At 34.1% G+C, this 24,789-nt stretch overlaps 1 protein-coding gene across 1 annotated transcript in view; it reads right to left on the bottom strand.

Moving 5' to 3' along the window:
- The window catches only part of LOC106101457 (pyruvate carboxylase, mitochondrial), a 27,666-nt gene extending 2,877 nt beyond the window's left edge, over window positions 1–24,789 (bottom strand). Inside the window, exons 1-23 of the mRNA XM_013280695.1 lie at window positions 24,658–24,789; window positions 18,018–18,266; window positions 13,290–13,435; window positions 11,709–11,849; window positions 11,156–11,271; window positions 10,925–11,019; window positions 10,076–10,244; window positions 9,432–9,538; window positions 9,049–9,173; window positions 8,382–8,591; window positions 7,949–8,039; window positions 7,641–7,776; window positions 7,146–7,328; window positions 6,150–6,200; window positions 5,412–5,661; window positions 4,870–5,017; window positions 4,289–4,548; window positions 3,389–3,603; window positions 2,433–2,643; window positions 1,544–1,750; window positions 1,051–1,159; window positions 544–669; window positions 3–77 (exon numbers count right to left, since the gene is read on the bottom strand). Of these exons, the coding sequence (XP_013136149.1) occupies window positions 3–77; window positions 544–669; window positions 1,051–1,159; window positions 1,544–1,750; window positions 2,433–2,643; window positions 3,389–3,603; window positions 4,289–4,548; window positions 4,870–5,017; window positions 5,412–5,661; window positions 6,150–6,200; window positions 7,146–7,328; window positions 7,641–7,776; window positions 7,949–8,039; window positions 8,382–8,591; window positions 9,049–9,173; window positions 9,432–9,538; window positions 10,076–10,244; window positions 10,925–11,019; window positions 11,156–11,271; window positions 11,709–11,849; window positions 13,290–13,435; window positions 18,018–18,107 (3,261 nt within the window). The 5' untranslated portion in view covers window positions 18,108–18,266; window positions 24,658–24,789. The remainder of the gene's footprint in view (window positions 1–2; window positions 78–543; window positions 670–1,050; window positions 1,160–1,543; window positions 1,751–2,432; window positions 2,644–3,388; window positions 3,604–4,288; window positions 4,549–4,869; window positions 5,018–5,411; window positions 5,662–6,149; window positions 6,201–7,145; window positions 7,329–7,640; window positions 7,777–7,948; window positions 8,040–8,381; window positions 8,592–9,048; window positions 9,174–9,431; window positions 9,539–10,075; window positions 10,245–10,924; window positions 11,020–11,155; window positions 11,272–11,708; window positions 11,850–13,289; window positions 13,436–18,017; window positions 18,267–24,657) is intronic.

Here is a 24,789-nt window from a genome sequence, read left to right as displayed (position 1 = left end):
ATCTCCTCCGACACCGCCAACGTCTTGATGTCCAGCGTCTTGCCGCGCTCGATCTTCACCTCGATTGTATCACCCACCTATATATTTGGGGTAGACAGAAATAAACATTACTCTCGTTTGAATATTGAAACGTATAATATGTAACAATTTCTTTAATAAAGCGATGCAAATTCCTTACAAAGATTGACCGACCGAGAGTTTAAACGACCCTTTCGTTTCAGTATTTTGCTATAAGGATATAAAAAAATTATTAGTCTTTCTAATAAAAGTTTTTTTTGCACAGTTTTGACCTTAGATTGACCTTGACCTTTTGACCTTGGTATAACAACACCTGTTAGAGTTTAGCTATTTATTACTTAACTAGCTGTTCGCAACTTCATCCGCGTGGAATTAAAAAAAAATTTAAAAAGTATAGCCTATGTTATTTAGAGATAATCTAGGTTTTTATTAGTGAAAGAATTTTTGAATTCTGTCCAGTAGATCTTGAGTTACAATATACAAAAAAACAAATCTGTCCTCTTTATAATATAGATATTTTCTTACAGTAGGTCCAACAAGGAACGTCTTGGTGTCCAGATGCTTCACTGGTCCATATTTATCTCTGATGCGGAAGAAATCGTTCGCGACTTGCGGGTACATCGCCGCTGACATCACATCCTTGTCTGTTACCTGGAATTATTTAAAACTACTTGTTATTGTGAATTTTCACTATCAAAATAACTATATAATGTTAACTACAAGAAGAAACAGGTAACGGAAGATATCAATAATTATTTTTTTGAAGGATAATATTCTGATATTGATTTGCATATTTTTTAACATTAGGTTTATTTCGAGTTAAGTAAGAATGTGGTTTAATAGATTCCAATTGTAATCCAGTGCTGGTTTGGAATAATGTATACTGAACATTATCTTATCTATGCATTATTAAAAATAGTAACAAGTATGGCGATTAATTGCAAACAAGCCACATTCTAGTATGGTTGTCCATTTTTATCCAGAGCAGGATTAGATGTCTGGATTGTGAACTGATAACTATAATTGACTCACGTCAGGGAATGATTCCAGTAATTCAGCCTTTAGTTTGTCGAAGTCCAGTGGGGGCAGTTCCTGTCCTGGTCGGCCCTCTATCCGCGGCATGTCCTTTAGTACTTTAGACCTAGTAGATTTATTTAAATTATTATATCTTTAAAACGTAATTTAAACAAAATCATTGTTTTTTATTACTTTCAAAACCATTTTTTTATTACTTTCATATGAGAATCTGTGCATGAATAAATCAGAAATAACTAGAAAAGTGTGATTTTAAAACATAAATGATTTGGGTAATTATTCATGCATTTATTTATATATTCAAGAATGTGTGAATTCAGGATTTTACAGTCAATATACTGCCTTTAATGCAGTTTACCCTTGACCAGTACAGTTGGTCAGTAGCAATAAAAGGACTGTCAATTTGGCACAGTGTGGTCCATACAATGTATACCGTTACACTGTCTTACTGTACAGGCCAAGTGTGAACCCGGCATTATTGGAGTATTACCTCAATGGTTCAGGGAATCCTCCATAAGGTATACCGATGGCTCCCTGCAGGTATTCCACCACAGATTTAGGGAAGGAGAGTTCCTCCGCCCGCTCCTGTATGTCCTGAGCTGACAGTTTGTTCTGCACCATGAACTGAGCCAAGTCACCCACCACCTTCGATGATGGAGTCACCTTGATTATATCGCCTAGTAACAGATTCGCTTCCCTGAAAATTTACACTTTGATAAGAGAAAAATGATGATAATACTTTTTTTTAATTCTTAGAAGTAAAGGATCAATCTTTACTAATATTATAAAGAGGACAGATTAGTATTTTTGGATTTTTATATGTAATTGAGTCACGCAAAAACTACAGGACCAATTTTAAAAATTCTTTCACCATTAGAAAGGTAATTTATCTGCGAGTAATATATGCCGTTTTTTATTATTTTTAAATTTCACGCGGGCGAAGTCGAGAGCAACAGATAATCTATTATATGTAGTCGACCGTTTTTTTTTTGGTTTTAAAATTAAGGTCAGGTTTTACTAGTGGTAGAGTTAATGATTTTTTTAAATCAGTCAAGTGATTTTTGTGTCTAATAATACAAAAATACAAATCTTTACTCTTTACAATGTAGTATAGAGTATAGATGAAAAGAATTTAGAAAAGGAAAGAGTAAACAGCAGTTATTGAGATTCGGATCCAGTTTTTAATATGTTTTCTTAAAATTTTAACTCTCACGTCCAATGTATGAGTTTTTAACCAATGTAATACCTCAAAACACTCTAGAGAAGGTGACCAATCGTTTAACACCTAACTTGTCAAAATCGGTTCAGTTATATAACCTCTAGGTGGTTACAATGAAATTGAAACTTATGTACAAGGGGAATTATTACTAAAATATTACCTGTATGCCTTTTTAACTTGTTCAAACTGACTGCCTAGTCCTAGTGAGAATGCCTGGAACTGCAAATTAGTGTATTGTCCGCCAGGTATCTCGTTAATATAGACATCCGCGTTACCAGACTTCATAGTCGCCGTGCACTCGAATGGCCCGTACAAAGTGCGTGCTTGTTCCCAGTATGCGGAATACTCGGATACCTTTTGGAGACCAATACCTGGAAATTTATATATAAATAGATTATTAGATTTGCCGCGATTTCGTCCGTGAAGAATTAAAAAAAGAAGGAGCATGAGTTCGTCCATACTATGCTCTAAATTGTTTAGACTACAAATCTAACAAACATTCTTTATTATTTAATTGGAATGTTTGTAATATTAAAAGAAAAGTCCAGATTTCTGGAAGATGATTGTATTTGTGTTGCTGATAAGGAAATCACATTTAAAAAAATGTCTGTCTGTCCGCAAGCCGTGTTTGTTCCGAGCAATCTCCGAAACGGTTGGGCCGATTTCGACGATACTTTCACTGGAGCGTAGCTGGTATGGACGGGCACATTGTAGGGTTCTTTTAATTCCGCGCTGACAAAATTACGACTAGACCACTAACTCCATAACGGGTGGTCCGATTTTGATGAAACTTTGACTTAAAGGTAGCTTGTAGTTAGTTAGAATTCCGCGGTAACAAAGTTTGCAAGCAACAGCTAGTAAAAAGATAAAAAAGTAGCCTAAATTTACCCGTCTATGTCAGCTTACCCTTCTGTGAAAGTCCGGTTGACATGAACCTAGCCGTTTCGGAGATTACCCGAAATAAACGCGGCTTGCGAATAGACAGACAATTTTTTTTAAATGCGATTTTCGTTATCAGCAACGCAGATAGATCATCTTCCCGAAATCTGGATTTTTTCTTATAATATTACAAACAGACACTCCAATTTTATTACATGTTTAGATAAGTATAATGACCAGTGTCGAGTGCGTCTCCCTGCAGCGAGGCGACGAGCGCGCCCATGCTGGGCTGGCTGGTGAGGCCGGACATGGCGTCCACCGCCACGTCCACCGCGTCGGCGCCGGCGCGCGCGCACGCCAGCATGGCCGCCACGCCCGCGCCCGACGTGTCGTGTGTGTGCACGTGGATCGGCACCGACGGGTGCTTGTCGCGGATGGCTTTTATTAGTAACCTGGAATACAGGATTTTTTAAACTCTAGGTTAAATTATCTTTACCAGATCACTATACGTCCCCATTGAGGGGCTCGGAGCCTACTCTAAGTTAGGGTGGCTAGGCCATAGTCAACACTGGCCAAGTGCGATATCTTTGAATTTCTTCGCATATATATGCAGTACCACAATGTTTTCCTTCTCCAACTACGGGTAAATTATGTACATACGAAATTCGAAAATCATATTACATGGCGGGATTCGAACTCAAGACTTGTAGAAATTTTAAATATTGGGTACATTAGTTTCATGCAATAACCACACTTTTGTAAATGCGAAAGTTTGTTAGTATACAAGAATGTTTGAAACTGAACATTGTCTGGAAGAACACGAGCTACTTAATTGTTTTTTAATTCCATATGGTTGAAATTTTAGGCAAAAGTCATGTGTTAAAATAATAAAAAAGTATAATAATAGTTACAGATTATTTCCACGTTTTTTGGCGTCAAAAGAACTAGAAAACCTTGATCATTCAATTATAATAGAATAAAAAACAAGGTTTTGTCACAATCGTTCGCTCGGAATTAGAAAAATATCACTTAGTAGCTTTCCAATAGTGATAGAATATTTGAAAATGATCCAGTTGTTTTGGACTCCCGTTACATAAAGTCTCATTATAATATTAGTATAGATTGAAATATACTCACTCAGCAGCACGTGGTTTCAACAGACCAGCCATATCTTTGATCGCCAACACATGTGTTCCCGCTTTTACTAACTCGTCAGCTAAATTCAAATAATATTTCAGGTCGTATTTTTTCTTAGTAGGGTCTGATACATCTCCAGTATACGATATCGCAGCTTCGACCACGCCCCCGGCTTTGCCCGCAGCGTCCATACCGAGGATCAAATTAGGCAAATAGTTGAGGGAATCAAACACTCGGAAGATATCCATACCGGATTTCACCTGAAAATAATTGAAAACCGTAGAATCAACAATCACATGATAATAAAAATTTTAATGTTTTCATTATAATGTAGTTTTCTTTAATGTAAATAAGATAAAAAATTTGTTTCCTTAAGTAAAATAGAGAGGGGGGGGATGATTTAATGTTATTATAAAACGTTGTTTTTATCGCATACAATGTAGACATTATGTCATTAAAATGAAAACCTTTTTTCATGAAAATGTTATCGTATCCATTAAAAATGTAAACTTATCCATTAAAAAGAAAGACTTTTTCATTAAAATTAAAAACATTGTTTAACGTTATAATTAAATACTAACAGCCATATCGCAGAATTTGTAGACAGCATTATCTGGATAGTTGGTATATCCGACTGCGTTAGCTCCTCGTAGAAGCATCTGGAAGGGAACGTTGGGGATCAACCGCCGCATATCCTCTAACCGCTCCCATGGACACTCGTGCAGGAACCTGAAAACAAACAATTTATATAGAAATATTAATATTTATAGACATTATTAACATATTATTTAATAATAATAATTGATTTATTTCATGTTACAATTATTACACATATAAGGAGTTTAACAATTGACAGAATTACTGTTAGATAAGAAAAGAAGAAACTAAAAAACTAAAAAACTAAAACTAAAACTAGTAAAACCTTTAAATCTTCATTAATTGTGATTTTTTTTACACCTGATATAACTCTTGCTGTTTTGGTAACTGTTTTATATTTCCATGTAAATAATGGGAACTCACCGTTCTAAAAGTTGTTTTTGTCATTAAAATCTGATTATTTTACTCGTTAACGTTTCAATTTATGATTAAATTAATCATAGTGTAGTTATATGAGAAAATGTACCTTAAGGCGACATCAAAGGTAGCTCCTCCCCAGTTCTCGAGAGCATATAGATTACTGAAGTTGTGTGCGACGTATGGCGATACAGCGAGCAGATCGTGTGTTCTAACTCGTGTGGCTAGCAGAGACTGGTGAGCGTCCCTGAAGGTGGTATCCATGAGGAGCAGACCCTTATGTTCTCTGACTGCACGAGCGAAGGCCTCAGGACCACCTTCGTTCAGTATCTGCTTGAAGCCTTTTGGAGGTTCAACAGCTGGGGATTGAGACAAATTGTCCATGTTACGTGGGAATTAAAGTGGAAATACAAATTTTGTTCACAAATACATGTACTATAAATATACTAATCATCACTAGCTCAATGTACGTCCCCACTCTGTCTCGGAGCCTCTAAGGGGAGGGTGACTAGGCCTTAGTCAACTAATACATATTGTTGTTTTTTAAAGATTGATAGGGAAATATTGAAATTTTATAAAAGAAACGCGAAAGAAACCTACTTTTTATTTAGATGTTTGTTTTATGTAAACCATTATTTTTTTCTCACAACCTAAATTTATATTTTATTTCTAGAAACATAATTTAAATTGTTTTTCTTGATTTAAAAGCCATAAAAATAAATTATGTTAATCGTTAGAGTTCCCTTCAACATTATATTAGTAAAGATTAAAAAGTAAAATAAGAAATGACAATGATATGTAATAAATGATTTTTAATAATGATATTATTGTTACTGTCTTTCCTCACCTGTGTTCTCCCCAGTCAATTCCTGTCTTTTTATGGCCTCAGGGGAAAGGTCTGAAAAACATTATTAGTAAAATAAAAAATGAAAATGTGCCGTAATGTCTATGGCGTGCACAGATTAAAAACCAATTGCAAAACATAAATAATCCGAAATAAAAGGAGTTTTAAATTAATAAGTTAAAGAAGCAGTAAATCACATTTTACGAAAATTTACATAACAAAGCTTTTGTCTAAACAGTCTTGTTTGAAATTGATACTAGATAAGGTTAATTTTGGTATATCGTTTTGGCTTACTATATTAAGACTTTCGAGAAGGAAACAAAAAAAGAAGGTAATGTTGGAACTTTTAAATAATGTTCTATGTAATTTTACTTGAATTTTAGATTGTGACAATAGATATTAGATTTTAAAAATGAAATAATTGAGTCTTGTTTTAAGAATTACATGATAATTTCTAGCAGAATATTATTTTCGTTACTGCTTTAATGAAACATGACGTTTTAAAGTATTACTGAAACAAAACCATAACCGCTAAGAACAAAAACCTTATGTTAATACCAGCATATTAAAAAGAAAATACCCAAATTAACATAGAAGTATTTGTTAAGGTAAACAACAAACATATTTTGGAACATACCATAACCAGAGCGGACTGAAAGAAATATATCTTTTGATGAAATGTATGTGATCTTTAGTTTTTTTAGTCACGATAAAATAAACAAGATTTTCATTCCAATTACTACATTTTACAATCATTATCTTTTCGATTTTTCGAACCCAAAACATGACCACAAGTACATCATGTTTGTGATTTAATGAATTTAGAACTAATTCTAATTTAATGTTTAGATGACAAAATACTCAACTAATTTATAATCATTAAATTTTATCATCATTAAAATGGTACCTTCATTAAAATAGTATCCATTAAAAGAGTTACCTTCATTAAAATAGTGCCATTCATTAAAATAGTTACCATTGTTACCCTAGTGTACTTACCGAGTGGTATAGGAGGTATATACGGCTTGACGTCAGAAGGAGGGATATTAGTAGCGAGAGGGGTAGCGGGCCCGTTGACCAGCACGTAGCCAAGGTAGTTGAGGATCTTCTGCGCTCTGTTCTGCGACACCTTGAACATGAAAAGCTGAGGATGCTCGTCGATAAAGTAAGTGTCCACCGCACCTGAAAAGGTAGATTTTGAATGTATTTAAATCATAAAATTGGAATATTAACTGGTAACTTTGCAATTACTAAATAGTAGATCGTATAAACGGATCTTTAATAAGTTTAATTAATGTTAATCTTTAAAAATAAAGAGCCACACATGCTTAATAAACTTGCAGTACTCTCTATAATAATATAGTAATTAAAAAAATCCCATTGTACGCTTATAGAAACTACTAGTACCAAAGAAAACGAGATTATAAAGTATTTGCTTCGACATAATATTAGTTTAACTGACTGTTTAACTATTAGAATTGATATTAATGTTACCATTTAAGAATTTCTGATTCTCCAACACGTTGAGCAGGAAGGGGATGTTGGTTTTAACACCTCGGATACGGAACTCGCGGAGCGCTCGGTTCATTTTAGCAGCCGATGCTGATAAATCTTGTGCGTGAGAGATTACCTGGGAAATGAAATCAATTTAGATTCTAGATAAAAGCCAAAAGCCTAATGATCAAGTGTACAGATACGATCATGTGCCGTATGAATTGTAGTAAATAGTTTCTAGAACAAATTGAGTTGTATTAGAATGGTATAAAAATTATTAGTAAATCATCAAAAATCTAATAATTTACCTTAACAAGTAACGAATCGTAGTAAGGTGATATAATAGCGCCTGCGTATGTCGAAGCCGAGTCCAGCCGAATACCCATACCTTCTCCGGATCTGTTAAAATATAATATAGAAAGTTTTAATAATTATTAATCTCATTATAGTCAGTAAATCAGTAATTAATGGAAATATAACGTAGCTAAGACATTAGTATGTATGACTAGCTATTCCTGTGCGGTTTCATCCGCATTAAATTATAATTTCTTTTATTTATTGTCTACATTTGTACTAAAATTTGCAAATGCCGATATTCTGATGGACAAAGGACAACAAAGGCGTTTACAATTAGCGTTATCACGGCAATATTGTTTCCATGGTTCTACATTCTAAATAACACAGATATGTTTACAATTTATAAATAAATAAAATGTTGTTAACATAACAGAGTTAAAATACCTGAAAACTTCAATCCTGCCTGTGCTAGGTTGGAAGTTATTAGCGGGGTCCTCAGTGGTGACCCGGCATTGTATCGCGTACCCTTGGGTCTTGATCTTGTCCTGAGTTAGTCCTAGCTCAGGTAACGTCAGACCCTCCGCAACTCGGATCTGAGACTGCACTAAATCTATACCTGTCACCTCTTCTGTAATCGTGTGTTCTACTTGTAACCTGTTTAAGTAATAATTCACAGATGGATTATTTCTGATTTTAATCGATTTTTTTCATATATTGTGCCAACGAGCAACGAGGATTCGCCGAAATAGCGAAGCCACCACTGCTCTTAAAAATACAATTGCAGATGCATTGCCTTTAATACATGGAAGATGAGACGCTCAGAAAGTTATGTCCTCTATCCAATTTACTTACCATACCCATCATTTCTTTGTAAGGTTAGGAATGGAAAGCCGATTAAAATTGGAACTAAAGTGCAAAATATTTCGAGAACAAACATATTGAGAAAAAAAGGTTTGCATTTAAACTTGTCATTAAAATGAAACAGTAAAGGTTTTAACGAGTAAATTTTTTCATGAAATTGAAGAATTTAATCAATTTAATGTTTAATGAAAATTATTTTAATTAATGTTGCACCTGTTATATTGATAAATGTATGACGAAATACACATACCTAGCGTTGACTTCTATAAAGTAGAAATTCCCTTTATCGTCGAGTAAAAATTCGACAGTTCCCGCGTTCTCATAGCCGACATGTCTCGCCAAATGTACCGCACAGTCCACCATTTTCTGACGAACCTGAATAAATATAATCAAATCAAATATTATTATAAGAATGATTTTGAGTCATTTTAAGATAATTCAAACGTATATTTCTAACGATTACTTTAAAATCAAGCACTGGTTATGAATTTTAAATTGTTTCATATTGAAGCTATGTAAATTCTTTAAAAAATATAATATAGAAATATATTTTTTTAACGTACTGTGTTGCTTTTAACGTTATTTTTATCAATTATTCATTTTAATAATTTAGCTTGTAATTTAAAAACTTACCTCAGGGTCGAGTCTAGGTGCGGGTGCAATTTCAACAACTTTCTGATGACGTCTTTGTACTGAGCAGTCTCTTTCATATAGATGGACTACATTACCAGCTTTGTCACCTGTATTTAAAAATTGTATAGAAAGTTATAATAAAAATATATCATACTAATCATACTAATATTATAAATGTGAAAGTTTAGATGGATGGATGGATGTTTGTTAGAGTTTGAAGCCTAAACTGCTGAACAGATTTTGATAAAACTTGCCATAGATGTAGAGGATAGTCTCGAAGAACCCATAGGCTACTTGCATTTGTTTTTTTTTTCGTACCGCGCGGACGGAGTCGCGAGCGAAAGCTAGTTTATACTAAATGAAAATATATCTATCCAGCTAAATTCACACCCTTCTTAATTAAAACAGTATTACATATCTTCTTTGTGATATCATCAACATCACAAGCCTTTATCTGTCAACTGTTGGGCATAGTTTGGATGGATGTTTGTTACAGTTTGTAGCCTAAATTGCTGAACGGATTTTGATAAAATTTGGCGTATTAGAAAGCATTAGGAAGGATACTCTAGAACGCATAGTCATCTTTATTTTGTTTTTTTAGATAGTTTTACATAGAAAATTAATTTAAGTTTTAAATATCTCACCTAGTAATTGTACTTCAATATGTCTAGGCCTTTCGATAAATCTTTCGATGAACATAGATCCGTTTCCGAAGGCGCCCAGCGCCTCAGACGACGCGCGCTCGAATGCGGAGCCGACTTCGCTCATTTCCCGAACTACCCGCATACCGCGCCCCCCGCCGCCATACGCGGCCTGACACGCAAATATATATAGCACCTCGATAACTTAAAAACCTCTATAACTTCAAAAAATAATATGTTCCCTTCCCATCAGAGCTCAAAACCTCCACAACATAGACCCTTGATAACTTAAAACCTCTATAACTTAAATTTTGTGTTTCCCTTGGACTTCAACTTATCGAGGTTCTACTGTACATTATTTCTATTACATAACGATCATTTTTCAGACGTACTTGTCCCACCACTGGCTGATAAGGCTCAGATAGCTTAAAAATGACGTCACTATCAGATGAGGTAACAAAATCCGATATTTCCATCACATTTTACACCTTGGATTGTTATCAGACAATTTACAATTTGGTGGGACAGGCTCTTACATAATCCGAGAAAGTGATTTGTCCTATTTTTAACAGACTTTTGATACTTCTAAAGAAAATTTTAATATAATAGAAAAAAGCGACTAAATGGAGGCTATTACGCAGTTAAAGGTAATAACGTAAATCGATGTAAATAAAAAAAAAATCGAAAAAAACCTCCTACTTTTTGGAGTTGGTTAAAAATAGTCATTTAACTATTCCTATTTTAAAAGTTGTTTATTTGAATGATGTAGTCTAACATTTTACTATAACACTATTCACGTTAACAAATATAAATAAAACAAAAAATATAATAATACTAGACGCAAAAACTAACCTTAAATATAACAGGAAGACCGTGTTGTTTACAAAATTCTACCGCTTCTTCCTTTGTTGTAACAGGACCGTCAGTACCGGGGACGATTGGGACCTCTATAAAAAAATGAAAACTTTGTTACGAATAAACACAAAAATTATTGAACAGATTACAAAAATTCTTTCACCATTAGAAAGGCACATTATCCCTAAGTGATATAGGCTAAATTTAATATTAATTTAAATAACATACTAGCTTCGATCGCAGCTTTTCTTGCGGCGACTTTGTCACCCATTTGCTGTACAACCTTCGGGGAAGGTCCGATGAATCGTAGACCCGCGTCGATGATGGCGTGAGCGAAATCCGACCTGAAATTACAGATACATTTTGTATAGTTATAGTGCTTTTGATTACATTATAATGTTTTTTTTTATATTATAAGGTGGTTATTGCGCAAGCGGCCTCCTAGATCCATTAAAATGGCGAAACGACCGCTGCTTAGACATCCGCGCAATCGCAGATGCGTTGCCTACCCTTAATTGACGGAGGACGCACATAAACAGGATGATTCCCTTCCTACTCGTCTCCAACAACAAATCCACATTCCCTTCCTATCCTATCCTCATAAGAAAATAGTAGAAGGGACTAAAACTAGGCGTTCGGCAACACACTTATCAGACTGTACTCGGAATTTCTCCCACTTCACGCCTGTCTTCTGTGTGGTCGTGGTATTGCACCGGGCGTGTCAGTCCATAGCAAAGATGTTAAAGAGGGCTCCACCACTGTAAGATAAACTTTTTCTTACCTTTCTGAAAGTAAACCATATCCTGGATGTACCGCGTCGACGTCATTTTCCTTTGCCACTCGGATTATCTCCGGAATATTTAAATATGCCTCGACTGGAGGGAGTCCTTTGCCGACTAAGTATGACTCGTCGGCTTTTTGTCTGTAATCGAAAAGATAATTACAATCTCTTTGAGATATGTTTTATTATGTAACTAATGTATAGTATTCGGAAAGTTCGATGCCGAATATTTTACTTTGGGGAGATGAGCGAGGATGTATCCCTTGCTCATTTAGAGCGCGCGCACCTTTGACTAAACTAAACAATCGACAATCGTACAACAGTTGTGCGATTGTCGATTGTTTCGCAATTCAACTGTTTAGTTGCACAACTAAAAATCGAGTAGTGTGCACCTTCATATAAGCTGATAGTAATGAAAGCGAGACTAAACACTTGTGCGATAATTTAGTCTAAGGTGTGTGCGTTCATTAAAATAATAATTGTTACCCTACAAAGTTCGGAAAAAGAAATAAACTCCAATTTACTCATCTATACTAATATAATAAAGCGTTAACACACACTTCTATGTTGCCTAAAATGTCAGCAATTACAGCATATTTTTGAATAATACTTTTTTTTTAATAAAAAGCCCTACACTTACGTCACTCTTTACGCTATATATTTTCATGCCAATAAACTTAGTGGGTAAATATTTTGGATAAAATCTCTAATGTGGGAAAGAGACCATAAGATGCTGCCAACATTAAGGAAACAAGATTGCCAAGGTTTGTCATGTCATGTCATGTCATTTTGACATTTGCTTTTGATAATTTGATAAATGTAAACAATAAAATAAAGTTTTTATAATTCCACGCGGATGAATCCGCACGCGAATAGCTAGTACTTTACTAATGTCACTTCAATACTGCAATAGCGCATTAATGGAAAATATCAGTAAGCCCAGTAATAAATACAATTTATTTATTGAGCATTGAAAATTTATAGCAGCTTAACTTAAACAAATTCTTTATCTAAAAACATACAATGTAATTATATTCAAAACGGCAACAGAATTAACAATTTTAAAGTTGAACATTTCAAGATAAACAAAAAATAAACAAAAACGAGAACAAGATCGTATTACGTCCTCTGAAGGACGTATGTGTCAATTAACCTTACAAATAAAACTTTGTTGTTATAAACCAGTTTACGAATATGATAAACTAGCTTTGTCACGCGACTCTGTCTCCGTGGAATTAAAAATCAACTATGTCTTCTTCCAGACTACAACCACATCAATTCCAAATTTAAACGCGATCGATTTTAACGCGATATTATCTTATTATTCTGTTTAAGTATTTTTTTCAAGAACTTTAATAATCTTTGGATTCTCTGGTCCACATTGGTTTAAAAATCAATCGATCGATAGATTAAAAATTACGTCATTGTCAGATAAGGGGACAAAATCCTATATTTCCATCACATATTTTACACGTTGGATTGTTATCAGACAATTTACAATTTGGTGGGACTGGCCCCTATCTAACTGGGTTACGTTACTCTCACGTCATTGACGTGAAGATTATTATCCCTATGCCTCACCTGTGCATCTGAAGTCGATCCTGCTCGCTGTATATAGCGACAGAACGGATACCCAACTCCGTACATGCTCGGAACACACGGATAGCAATCTCACCACGGTTAGCAACTAGCACACTTCTTATAGGCTTGTATTCTACTGTTTTATCCTGAAACAAAGCATTTTGTTATAAAAGGGGTAAAAGAACAGTGGAAACACCTAGATCAGATCACGTCGATAATCATAAAAACACTACGGAAAAACTAGGAGCACCATAGAATTGACGTAATAATCGCAATCGAAATTATTCAATAGCACGTCTAAGACCGCATCATTCTTTAAGAAATTGACACTTTGATGCATAAATATTCGCCCTTACCTAGATGATAATCGACGCTAAATCCATACCAGAGGAACTGCATATTGCCCGCATTTGAGATATGCTGGCTTCTTGAAGGACCCTATGTTATAACTGTTTGGAAATGCAACGTAATGACAGCGTAATCATAATGTGCGTTATAAGGCTGGTAAAGTATTCTCGAACCGTGCGAAACAAAAAACTCTACGTCACGGGCATGAGTTGTTTTGTAATAAAATATATTAAAACACCAATAATCTGATAGTTTAGATCGCGCATACCATCTTTCGACCACATCTCACTTAACATCAGTTGGGATGTGCTCGAAACCTAGTCTAACCATAAAAAGAAACAAAATCTTCCCGCTGTCTATCTGTCCTTAAGTATACTTAGATCTTTAAAACAACGCAACAGATTTTAAAGCAGTTTATTCTTAATAGATCGACTGTTTCATGACGACGACTGATAATTCTAGTGGCTTCTAAAAGTTTAGAGTTTGGAATAGTCTCGAATTTTGGATTTTTGTTTCTAATCTCGATACCTGATTGTTATCTATACTATTAATATAATAAAGCGTTAACACACACTTCTTTGTTGCCTAAGATGTCAGCAATTACAGTACATTATTGAATAATTCTTTTTTTATTAAAAAGCCCTACACTCACATACGTCACGCTTTAGGCTATATAATTTAACACCATTAAACTTAGGGGGTAAATATTTTGGATAAAAGCCGTGATGTGGGAAAGAGACCATAAGTTGCTACCAACATCAAGGAAGCAAGGTTGTCATCGTGTCATGTCATTTTGACATTTGTAATTGATAATTTGACAAATGTAAACAACAAAATAAAATTTTCATTATTTCATGTAGTCGCACGGGAACAGCTATTGTATTAATAATCTAAAAGCTATATGTCTACTCTGGTTCCATTTAGCGTAAACTTTACTAGATAACCGTACTAATGGGATTTGTGTCTTATCTCAATAATTTAACGTACTCCCGTGTCGAGATAAGTTATCTTTAGTGCATACATGTTGATAGGTTGCCTGATAGTGTACACAAATACCGTTACTAATTGTCTGGTTATTTCACAACGAGACTGAATTCTATATTTGCTACCGTACTAATGCCAGTTTTTATTGGATAAGTCCTTCCTAACTAGTGGTTAAAAGACACTAACAATATAAAGTGTTTAACTTGTTACCGATAGCGCGGCAACAAAAATACATAACAAAACTTTTTCTTCTAACTAAAACGTCTTTATTCAAAACTTATTTACATATTTACAATAATTGCAAGACTATATCACGATCACATCTTTCACGTAAGCGTCCTTTCCTTCTCTTTTTTTCTCATCTTTTCTTTAATACTTAAACCTTGCAATATCTTGGTGGCCAGTATGCAACCTCTTTGGCTGTATTCACACTTTCAACCAAAGAGTATGTATTTCACACTGACCATAAAGTATGTTCTATTACCATGTGTATTTAAATCCAAAGATTATTTAAGGATAATTGGTTAGAAATCAACCGCAAAAATAAGGATACTCCAGTTACATAGAACTTCCCGTTGTAATACCTTAATAGATAGACGGACAAACAATTGATCCCTCGCAAACAAGTCGCGTAACCGGGATCGTTTAACACTGACATTGGAAGCTCTAACGAGCTGAATTGGTGCATACTGGATCGCTTTTCTATTTATAACTCGTATCATAAACGTAACTCGAACAACTCTTTAATGAATCATGATCGAGTTACAGTCACCAATTTAATAGAGCTTGTTGCAAGTTACAAGACCTAGTCTATAATCTATACATGTAATAAAATTGGAGTGTCTGTAATATCAAAAGAAAAATTCCACATTTCGGAAAATGATGTATTTGTGTTGTTGATAACGAATATCGCATTTAAAAATTTTTGTCCGTCTGTCTGTCCGCGAACCGCGTTTGTTCCGGGTAATCTCCGAAACGGCTGAGCCGATTACGACTGGACTTTTACAGAATGGTAGCCGACATAGACGGGCATAATTATATTATAGGCTACTTTTTTTTATCTTAATATTGCGTAGACGAAGTCGCGGGCAACACCTAGTATGTAATACTCTGGGTCTAGTCTAATGCTAATATATTTTCTACAGTTAAATCTACACTAAGCAACTTAACGACTTTAAATAAGCCTGACGATAATCAAGATACTATCGTTGTTTTGAATAAATAAAACAATTGACTGTTATTCATTCAAAGTTTTAAAAACGTGAGTTCCATTGGAACATGCGACAACTTTATTGAGCATGTGACTTGGCCCCTTACATAGGTCGGTGTTCTACTGCGTGTGAACGGAAGCTTGTAACAATCCAATAAGATCGCTAACACGTGATGTATGTGACATAGTTTATAGTGCGCACCTCTGACTAAACTATCGCACAACTGTCTATTTTTTTTTGTTTTTTTTATAACATAAGGTGGCAAACGAGCAAGCGGCCACCTGAAATCGCCAAAATGGCGAAGCGACCGCTGCCCATAGACATCCGCATTTGCAGATGCGTTGTCTACCCTTAACTGACGGAGGAGGAGACGCACATAAAGAGTATATTTCCCCTTCCTATGCATCTCCTCCACTGTCCAAATCCACTTCCTCTTCCCAGCCTCTCCTTATAAGAAAAGGGTGGTAAAGAGAAAGGGACTTAAATTAGGCCTCCGGCACCACACTCATCAGACGAAACACGGAATTGTTTCCATTTCACGCCTGTCTTCTGTGTGGTCGTGGTATTACACCGGGCGTGCCGGCCTATTCGTGCGTTTAGTCGTAGTTTGACTTCTGTAAATTTATACGAAGTTGCACATACTACTCGATTTTTATTTGTGCAAAAACAATTGAATTAGCTGAGAAACAATCGATAATCGCATAACAGTTGTGCGAGTTTAATCAAAGGTGTGCGCCCGCACTAATAATTTGCATCGAAATTCAAATAATCAATTACGAAAGATATATTATCTAGATATTAAATCATTTGTGATTATCTTAAGCCTTTATTTAGTTGATCGTTGAACATTGACCTTCCAAAAACTTGTAAATAAAATAGAAATAGACTTTTTGTTGTCATTACTGTTTCTTGTCTTTTTATTTATACGTGGGGAAATGCCTAAGCATGTTCCGACTCATTGGGACCTAGAGTCGGAATATGTCGGACTCGCACCGACTAAAACCCCACGGTCGTCGCCAACATCGCAAGAAAAGAGGGGAAATGGGATCTCCGTGTGGAACACAACCATGTCACCTTAACTTACTTACTGTTTCTTGTCTTAGTCGTATCCTTGAGAGACGCGTAGATTTAGGTATCTACAGTTACTAAATTAATTTTTAATTATGTCGGAATTAAGATTTGTATGTCAATTAAAAGTATAGAATCAATTAACGCTATTTTGTTTCTTCAAGCGTCTCTTGTTTCATCAGCCTAATTAATCGGTACTTAATATATTTTTATACGTAACTATAAGGAATTATTAAATCATAAAATTGGAAGCTTAAATAACATTTATCGGAAGTTATCTAGAGATGAAAAACGATCAATTGTCCACGATAACAATTACAATGAATTAACATTTTATTTATCTACACCCAAATATAGCACTAATCCGTAATGTTTACGTGTGTGAAGTTAGCAATGATGCGGGGCGATATTTCCGTCTCTGTCCTGTTTTTGACATGTGTACATTTGTCTCACATCGACTGTATTGCATGCAATATTTGTAGCTAAGTTCACGCCATGCAAATATTTATAATTCTTGTATTATATTATGCGTTAATTTTATATCGTGTAAGTGTTATCAAGGTGTTGTGTTGGAGCGTGGATTGCATAATAATGGCAATCTTCACAGCCATTAAATATGTATTAAGACGTTTGTTTTTTTTTAATGATTATGAACTTATTGCTTTATCTGTCCTTATCTAAATATTTGTGTGTGAGAGAGAAAGAGTAATAAATTAACAGTGGTAGTGCCCGCTTTAACATCTTAGCACGAATGGGCCGGCACGCCCGGTGTAATACCACGACCACACAGAAGATAGGCGTGAAATGGAAGCAATTCCGTGTTTCGTCCGATGAGTGTGGTGCCGGAGGCCTAATTTAAGTCCCTTTCTCTTTACCACACTTTTCTTATAAGGAGAGGTTGGAAAGAGGAAGTGAATTTGACGGTGGAGGAGATGCATAGGAAGGGGAAATATCCTCTTTATCTGCGTCTCCTCCTCCGTCGTATAAGGGTAGGCAACGCATCTGCAATTGCGGATGTCTATGGGCAGCGGTCGCTTCGCCATTTTGGCGGTTTCAGGTGGCCGCTTGCTCGTTTGCCACCTTATGTTATAAAAAAAAAAATTAAAGCATTACTTACAGTAGTCGCTGTTCGGTATCGAAGCGAAGACCATGCTTGCAGCTGAGACGCTGACGCCCTTAGGGCATATCTGGCGTTTAGTATTTGCATCTTTATTTATTAACTACGTTAAAACTATTAAACAACTAATAAGTACAGGCTTAATTCTCACAGATTAAAAATAATATCTATGTTTTATTTCATTTTGAATAAAAAATATGACTAGATGATATTGTATGTCGATTTCGTGTCGCCTCGCTCGATTTGTGCCTGGAAAGAAAAAGAAAAATATTTTAGTATGAACATGACTACTTAATATATGACATGAATGACATTGTAGGCATTTGTAAATAAATACGCAATACATTTTATCTAACCGGTAATCATAAACGAGAAATTAAAGCCCACGGAGTTACCGTTAATTTTGCTTACAGCATTACTTATTCAATTAGATATATTCAATAACATCTCTAGACACTACATCTTACTGTAAAAATGCGAAAGTTTAGGTGGATGGATGGATGTTTGAGTTTGTGGCCTAAACGGGATCTCGATGAAATTTTCCCATAGATGTTAACCATAATCCGGAAGAATGTATAGGCTACTTTTGTGTTTTTTAATTCCACGCGGACGGAGTCGCGAGCGAATGCTAGACTTTCAACTATTTATCAATAGACTTCGTCTTTTCATTCTTGGAAGGTGACCTTACCTTATTCGATTTCAACAAAGTTGTAGACATAACACATAACTGCAACGAAATATCTTTTTTGGCAAGAGTCTAAATTATATTTTTAAAAATGTCAAGAAAGTGACTCCAATGTAACTTTTAAAATCTATTACATTTTGAGACGACAATTATTACATCACTCGGTTTGGTGCTTTCAAAATTAGCTGGAAGACTATAAAGTCACTGAACCAAATCAGGTAAGAATCACGTGATAGCAAATATTATATGCTAGCTGGCATCGACAAAAAAACTAAGTTGCTAGTTTATGGTCTATTCCAAATTATAATCTACCGCTGTTACTCGTCTAGATCCGTGAAGTTCTGAAGTTATGTATTAACAAACCATACATCCATCCAAGCTTTTGTTTTTATAATTTCAAAGACGAGCACGCGATAAGTAATGTTATGTATTGAAAACATTATTTAAGAAGTCGTAATAATTATTAACGATTGAAATATCTTCGTACGTAAACACAAAACATATCAAACTTCATTGTAAACAAAAAACAAGAAATTTAATTGGCTTAATTTCAACATCAGTTACGTCAGTTTACAAAATAACTAGCTTTCGCCCGTGACTCCGTTTGCGTGGAACTAAAATAATCAAAATTGAGTAGCCTATATGTTCTTCCACACTATCCTCTACGTCTATGCCAAATTTCATCGAGGTCCGTTCAGTCGTTTATGCTACTAACAAACATCCATCCGTCTAAACTTTCGCATTTATAACATTAGTAAGAAAAATTAACATTTATAAATGGTGTTGATTAACTGCCAAGTTTACGCGATATAACTCTAATCGATTTTGTGTACGGTTTCAATTGATTTCAAAATGGCTTCTAACTAAATGAAGCCTTACTTCGATTGACGAAAGGTCTTTTTGAACACAGATTGCATCACAACACATAGATAACCAATAATATAAAAAAATGTAAATGTTTGGATGGACGTTTCTTACTACATAACTGCAAACGTCTTAACTGACATGATGTTTGGTACAGATGTAGAACATAACCTGGAAATACACATATCATAGAAGTTTTGTTTTTAAATTATGTTGGAACAAGGTCGCGGGGAACCGCTGTATAATTAAGCAAGGGGGAGATACTATAAATGTATTGTTATAAGAAATTGTAGCAACTTGTTTTCGAGGTAAATCTAGTATTTATCGCAGAAACTATGAAAGTGATCGGCCATGACACTCCGGTTGACAGTTAGTTTGGTGCCAATGCCGGTCATTGACCGTTTACCAGTTTTACTCAGATGCCAGCATCGACAGACTGTTGACCTCACTGATTGAATATTTATCTTAAGAACAAGTTTTAATTGATATATTAGAACTGAACGTAGATTATATAATCGTAGGTGTACAATGTCAAAATAAATACAAAATCATATTGTCATCCTTTTCTATGAATAAAACTGAGATAACGCTATGTTTAAAATATGTTACCAGGATTATAAAAACCTTACCATATAACTAACTAATTTCGCTGCGTACATTACAAAGTGAGGCAATGAAGCTCCCCAAAGACCAGGTTTAATTATTCGTATTTTTGTATGTATTGAAATAACTCAAAAACTACTGGGCCAATTTCAAATTTCAATCACCATTAAAAAGCTACGTTATCAGGGAGTAATAAAGGCTATATATATTACTATTTTTTGATTTTACATGGACGAAGTCGCGGGCAACTGCCAGTTAATATTAATTTAATAAAAAGTTAACCATACATACCAATTTTTTTTTTAAAACAATGCACTTAATTTTTTTATCGTCAAATGTTAATTCTTATAATCGTATACATTATCGGTCAAGGTAACTCTCTGTTATCAAGGTAAACAGAAACAAGCGATTGAGTAAGCCTAATATACAAAACATACAAAACAGGAAATATTACATACCTAAACCTTCATTTTGTTTTCTATAATAAACGATAAACAAATTTTTGACCTCGCTAGACTAAATAAAACATATTTAATTCAATTTCTTTAATAAACACCTTAATTTTATCTCTGAAAGGATGGGAAGGATAAGTTTATTTGATGGAGGAGACACAAAGGTAGGGGAGAATTTTTATATCTCCCCTCCACTGCATAAAGGTAGGCAACGAACTGCAAATCTTACTAATCTTTCTTACTAATATTATAAATGCGAAAGTTTAGATGAATGGATGGATGGATGTTTGTTAGCGTTTGTAGCTCAAACGGCTGAACGGATATCCATAAAATTTGGCACAGGTTTAGAGCATATTCTGGAAAAACACATAGGCTACTTTTTATCCCGGGAATAGTAACGGTTCCCTAGGGATTCATTAATTTAGTATTTTAATGTTTAATCGATCATTCTGCAACGGTTCCATATATCTTATTGAAATTTGGCACAGATATAAAACAAAGTCTGGAGTATACATGGGATAAGGTCCATCGCCGAGAAAAGTCCGGTTCCCGAGGGATACGTAGCTATTTGTTATTTACATAGTTCGTATGTTTTCTAATACCACGCGGACGAAGTCGCGGGCAACAGCTCGTGCTACATAATACTATACGCACTTTTCAACACTCAACAATAACAAAGCATTCTTCAAAAGAAATGAATCACGATATCTTGTCAAATGCGTTTAACATTCTCCTTAGGAATTTCCCACATTTAAAACATAACACATATTGAAATTGTTAATGTATGTTGCGGTTTGTGTGAACCAAACTAAATAAGTGACATTTAAATAATTACTGCACACGCAAAGTTTGCACTGCCATGAACCGGTACGAGCTGGGAAATCCCTGAATCTAGTCAATTATGTCGTTTTGGTACTGTTTTACGAAATTTATTTTTAAAAACTCAATATTTTACGCAGTTTATTTATTTACTGCCAGTGACTGCGACCCCATCGAGTTAAAAAAAAAAAAACTTAATAGGCGTACGTGTTCTTGCAGACTATATTTTACATTCTTACGTGCCTGTTTATTCGTTTTGTAGTTACGTAGTAATAAAACATCCATTCAAATTTTCGAATTAGAATATTAGTATGAAGTATAACTTAAGGCACTTGTGTCAATTTTCATAATCTTGATCTCCACTTCACTATATGTCCCCACTGAGGGGTTTGGAGTCTACTCTAAGTTAGGGTGTCCGGGCCATAGACAACCACGCTGACCAAGAGCGGGTTGGTTGACTTCACCTATATCTTTGAATTTCTTCGCCGATATGTGCAGGTTGCATCACGATGTTTTCATTTACCGTAAAAACGTCGGTGTACATATGAAAATTCGAAAATCACATTGGTACGTGGCGGGATTCGAACCTAAGACCTGTATATTACAAGTCGAGTGTTTAAACCACTGAGCCATCGACGGTCCTTCATAATCTGTTTTAGCTCTAAAGATTAGTAATATGAATTTGTATTAAAATGTAATCAAGAATATTTGGATTTATTAAGATGTGCAATATATTGTAATAAAAACTGTTTTACAATTCGTGCAATGGTTAAATATTACCTTCCCGTTATTTTACGCTCGTAAAAATATTTTTCGCTTCGTTCCGCTGAGGAATTTTTCAATTAACTGTACGTCTAATTAATAACGCTTAATTCAAGTACTGGATTAATAAGAAATTACTGTATACGCCAATTAGTTGTAATATCGCGCTTGTTATAATTAAGGGGTGGACAGCGGTTACTAATTTCGGTATTTCGGCTTTTGGAATACGATCGTCGAAGTCACTATATAAAAAATTCTGATGTCATTCAAATCTTTGGCTTCTATGATAATTGTCGTATATTTTTAAGGCAAATGCAAGACAGATATTTGGATATTACGAATAATTACACATTACAAACAAGAACATACGATAGATGACCAAAATCTACAGTTATTTCTACGTTATATTCATATTCACACAAAAATTAGTATTTATAAAGTTAATTTTAAAAATGTAAATCACAAAATTATGACTTACGATAGTCTACGTAGGAGCCATCGATATTTGATCTGAGCTCCTATTACTACCACTTACGCTACGAATATTAAATCAATTCATTGCGGTTAGAAGTGACTTATTGTGACTGAATTACGTACTATTGTCTAGACACAAATGACGCTATTATTAACTATCTTTAGACAAGCATAAAGCATGTAAAATTATCAAAATGCGTTCCTCGCTTATTGCTTTTCGTGACTGCGTAATAGTTTTCCGTTTAATGACAACACGAATTAACGCGCTAAGACTCGGTTAATGATCACTAATCTTTATGAATCTACACTAAGGGTTTCTTAACGATTTAGTGGGCAACGATACTGTTGTCACTCTACATGTGTACATTATACATCCCATATTAAGAAATGAGCCCTTTATACGCAGGTCACGAGACATACCGGTATCAAAACGTATAAGAACTTGTTTAATTTAATCCAAAAGGAATAAAAACTAATTTACCTTTTAATTTATTGTTATGTACACATAAAGATAATGTCCAAATTATACCTAAGTATGGTAATACGTGTAGAAAAAATCTAATAAGAAAATTCTTCTACAAAAAATCACTGATAAATTAAGTGTTAAGTAATTTGTTTATATATTTATATATCAATAAAATTTACCTTTAAATATTAACAGAGCAAACACGTCCACACAGCGCGACGGTTAAAGCGATACTATTTATGTATCTAATAGACGTGTAAACGGGTCATAGCGACCTCTAAGCTTATCAGAGAGTTCAATGGCAATTGCGGGTTACCATTGGTAATATCAGTGATTCGTTTTCTTAAAGACCGTAATGTGGTATGGTTCATTTTTCAGCTTCATTAAATAATAAATTACAAATTCCTGATGTTAAAAACATCCACAAAACCAGTTTAAACCACAGATTATATGAAGCATTTTTTTTTGTTTCTTTATAACTTTGCAAGACTTTATTGCCAGTGCATTTTCAATAAACTTTTTTTTTTAAGTTATCATTAAAAAATATTTACCAGGATGTTTATATCTAAGATAAAATACTATGAGAGATAACAAATCATATAAAGTCCATTCCATCATAAATGTTATGCCACTCCCTAATTGTTGTTTACATATTTTTTTTGTAAATTATAAATATTAGTTCGACAATATTCCAATAATTTAAATATATTTCAGGATTCTTGTAACTGGACTTTGACCTTTTGACCTTGAGATTGTTAAATAATACATGATAAAATGCCTTACTACTTAGTATATCATGCAAACATGAGCGCCTTGATCTACTCTCAGTCTATTTAATCATGCACACTCATACACGGTTGGTACAAATTAGTTCAATAAATGAATCATTAGAACTTATGTGTGAATATTTTTGATGATAAAAATACTAATGACTACTAACTGTAGATAATTAAATTTACATTTAACTTACATTGTGAAGTCAAAAATTAAATAACTTTTTTTAGTATATGAATAAAATGAAATTCAATTACTTAGTAGCATGTAAGACTAATTTCATTATTTGAATTATATTGGATTGAGTATTCGTAATTTTTATTTATTGTTTTTATCTAACATTATTAAAAAATAGTTCTTAGTCAGTAATATTTAATGTTTAATGGTAGTAATATTTAATGGTATTTTAATTAATTAGAAACACGAACCGAAAACTATTTTAAAACTAATAAAAATCAATCGTTAATTATTTTTATATAAAAAAGCACGCAGTACATTTTAAATAAATAGGTTTGTAAGAATAATGTTACGAAACACAATTTTAATCATAGAAATTAAATTAATTAATTCTGAATAATTACAATTACCCAGTTGTTATATAACTTAAAAAAATAACAAAAAATAAAACTACGCTGATCTTATTTTAAAACAGAGAGGAATTAAAAAGAAACATTGTGACATAAGTTGGCCGATTTGCAAGATAACAATATGAAAAATAAAGTTTTATTAAATATTCCTTACCTTTTATTTCGTAAAATAGTATAAAGAAAACTTCCTATAACTAGCACTTAGCACATAAGTTCACTTTTTCGTGGAGAAGTGGATTTGATTTGATTTTGATATTTGATTGATGGTAAATGGTGATGGATGATG

This window comes from Papilio polytes, unplaced genomic scaffold (genome assembly GCF_000836215.1).
Source record: "Papilio polytes unplaced genomic scaffold, Ppol_1.0 DF823980.1, whole genome shotgun sequence".
Classification (NCBI taxonomy): Eukaryota; Metazoa; Arthropoda; class Insecta; order Lepidoptera; family Papilionidae; genus Papilio; species Papilio polytes.
Note: the sequence above shows the minus strand (reverse complement) of the source record. Positions and strands in the feature narration are given on the sequence as shown.